The sequence below is a fragment of the Palaemon carinicauda genome, chromosome 29 (assembly GCF_036898095.1).
Source record: "Palaemon carinicauda isolate YSFRI2023 chromosome 29, ASM3689809v2, whole genome shotgun sequence".
Taxonomy (NCBI): Eukaryota; Metazoa; Arthropoda; class Malacostraca; order Decapoda; family Palaemonidae; genus Palaemon; species Palaemon carinicauda.
In genome coordinates, this window is record NC_090753.1 from 16,352,482 (window position 1) to 16,353,794 (window position 1,313).

Sequence of the window (1,313 nt, forward strand, 5' to 3'; positions counted from 1 at the left end):
ATTTGTTTACTTAGGATTGTTTCCTTTCCTAGCTGTTTATCCTTGTCTCCTTTACATGTACAAAACGTTTTGTTATGTACAAGTCCTCAATATAAAACATCACAAACTTTGCTAGGGCCGCTGTAGACCCCCCTTGGCAATTCGTAGTAATTGGATTTTTTTTTTTTTCACAAAGGTTGTATTTTTCAACAAAAATCATCATGCCCTTGCCAGTTGAGCTGTTCTATGGTGCAGGCGAGGCAACTGATGAACACCTTCCCTCTTCTGATGGTGAAGTTGATTCCTTCTGTGATTTGTCTGCCATCAGTGACTATGAACATCAAATATATTCTTCAAGTGATAAAGATAGTAAGGTAGATGATGATACTGAAAATAATGGAAATGATGAAGTAAGTAGGTGGTTGAATGTATGTCCGAAAAAGGGAAGGAAGTCAAAGCAAAATATTATCCATGAAAGAGGTGGTCCTCACATTGCCTTTCCGGCACACAGTAAATTTGCTACTTTTAACTTTTTCATAACAGATGGAATTATTGAAACAATTTTAGAAGCAAATGATCAGAGAGAATGTAGCGTGTATGTTGATGACTGGAAAGACTTGAATGCAACAGAACTTTTGCATTGGTCTGGACTTCACATCAGATGTCCTGTATCGAGACAGGACCACCTATTTAACGGGCTACCATGAGCCAAGTCAGCATCCTCCAAATCAACAGATTCATCCCTTTTGATGATATAAGTACTAGGTTGGAATGGTGTACAAGGACGACTGGTGAGTATATATGAGGTTTTTCAGAATTTTGTCGAGTTATGTCAAATCAATTATAAAGCTAGTGCATATATAACTATTAAATCTTTTGTACCATTTGAGGGAGGAAGTCAATTCAAGATATACATGCTAAGTTTGTCTGAAAAGTATGGCATAAAGACACTGATCATGGCAGATGTAACAAAGGCTTACCTTCTCAATGCACAAATTTATGTTAGAAAATTTTGTGGAAAAGCTAAAACTGGGTGACCACAAAGAGCCATTCATGACCTAACAACAAACATTGAGAATACTGGCGGAAACGTAATTACGGACAATCTGTTCACCGATTACAATCTCGTTAAAGGGCTTCCTAACAAGAATCTTCAAAGATCAAAGGATCGTGAAGTCTATTTATCAGAACATGTGTTATTCCAAGGAATATCGAATTATGATCAGTAGTTACGTTCCGAGGAAAAATGTTGTTGTCCTATTATCAAGCTTAATGCATTATGACTAGGCTATTGGTGAAGAAGAACTTTTCAAACCACATGTTATACATGACTA

General features: G+C 36.7%; 1 protein-coding gene across 1 annotated transcript in view; it reads left to right on the plus strand.

Moving 5' to 3' along the window:
- Window positions 1-200: 200 nt before the first annotated feature.
- LOC137622422 (cilia- and flagella-associated protein 251-like) overlaps window positions 201-1,313 on the plus strand; it is a 3,032-nt gene continuing 1,919 nt past the window's right edge. The window contains exon 1 of the mRNA XM_068353032.1: window positions 201-389. Within this exon, the coding sequence (XP_068209133.1) occupies window positions 201-389 (189 nt within the window). The remainder of the gene's footprint in view (window positions 390-1,313) is intronic.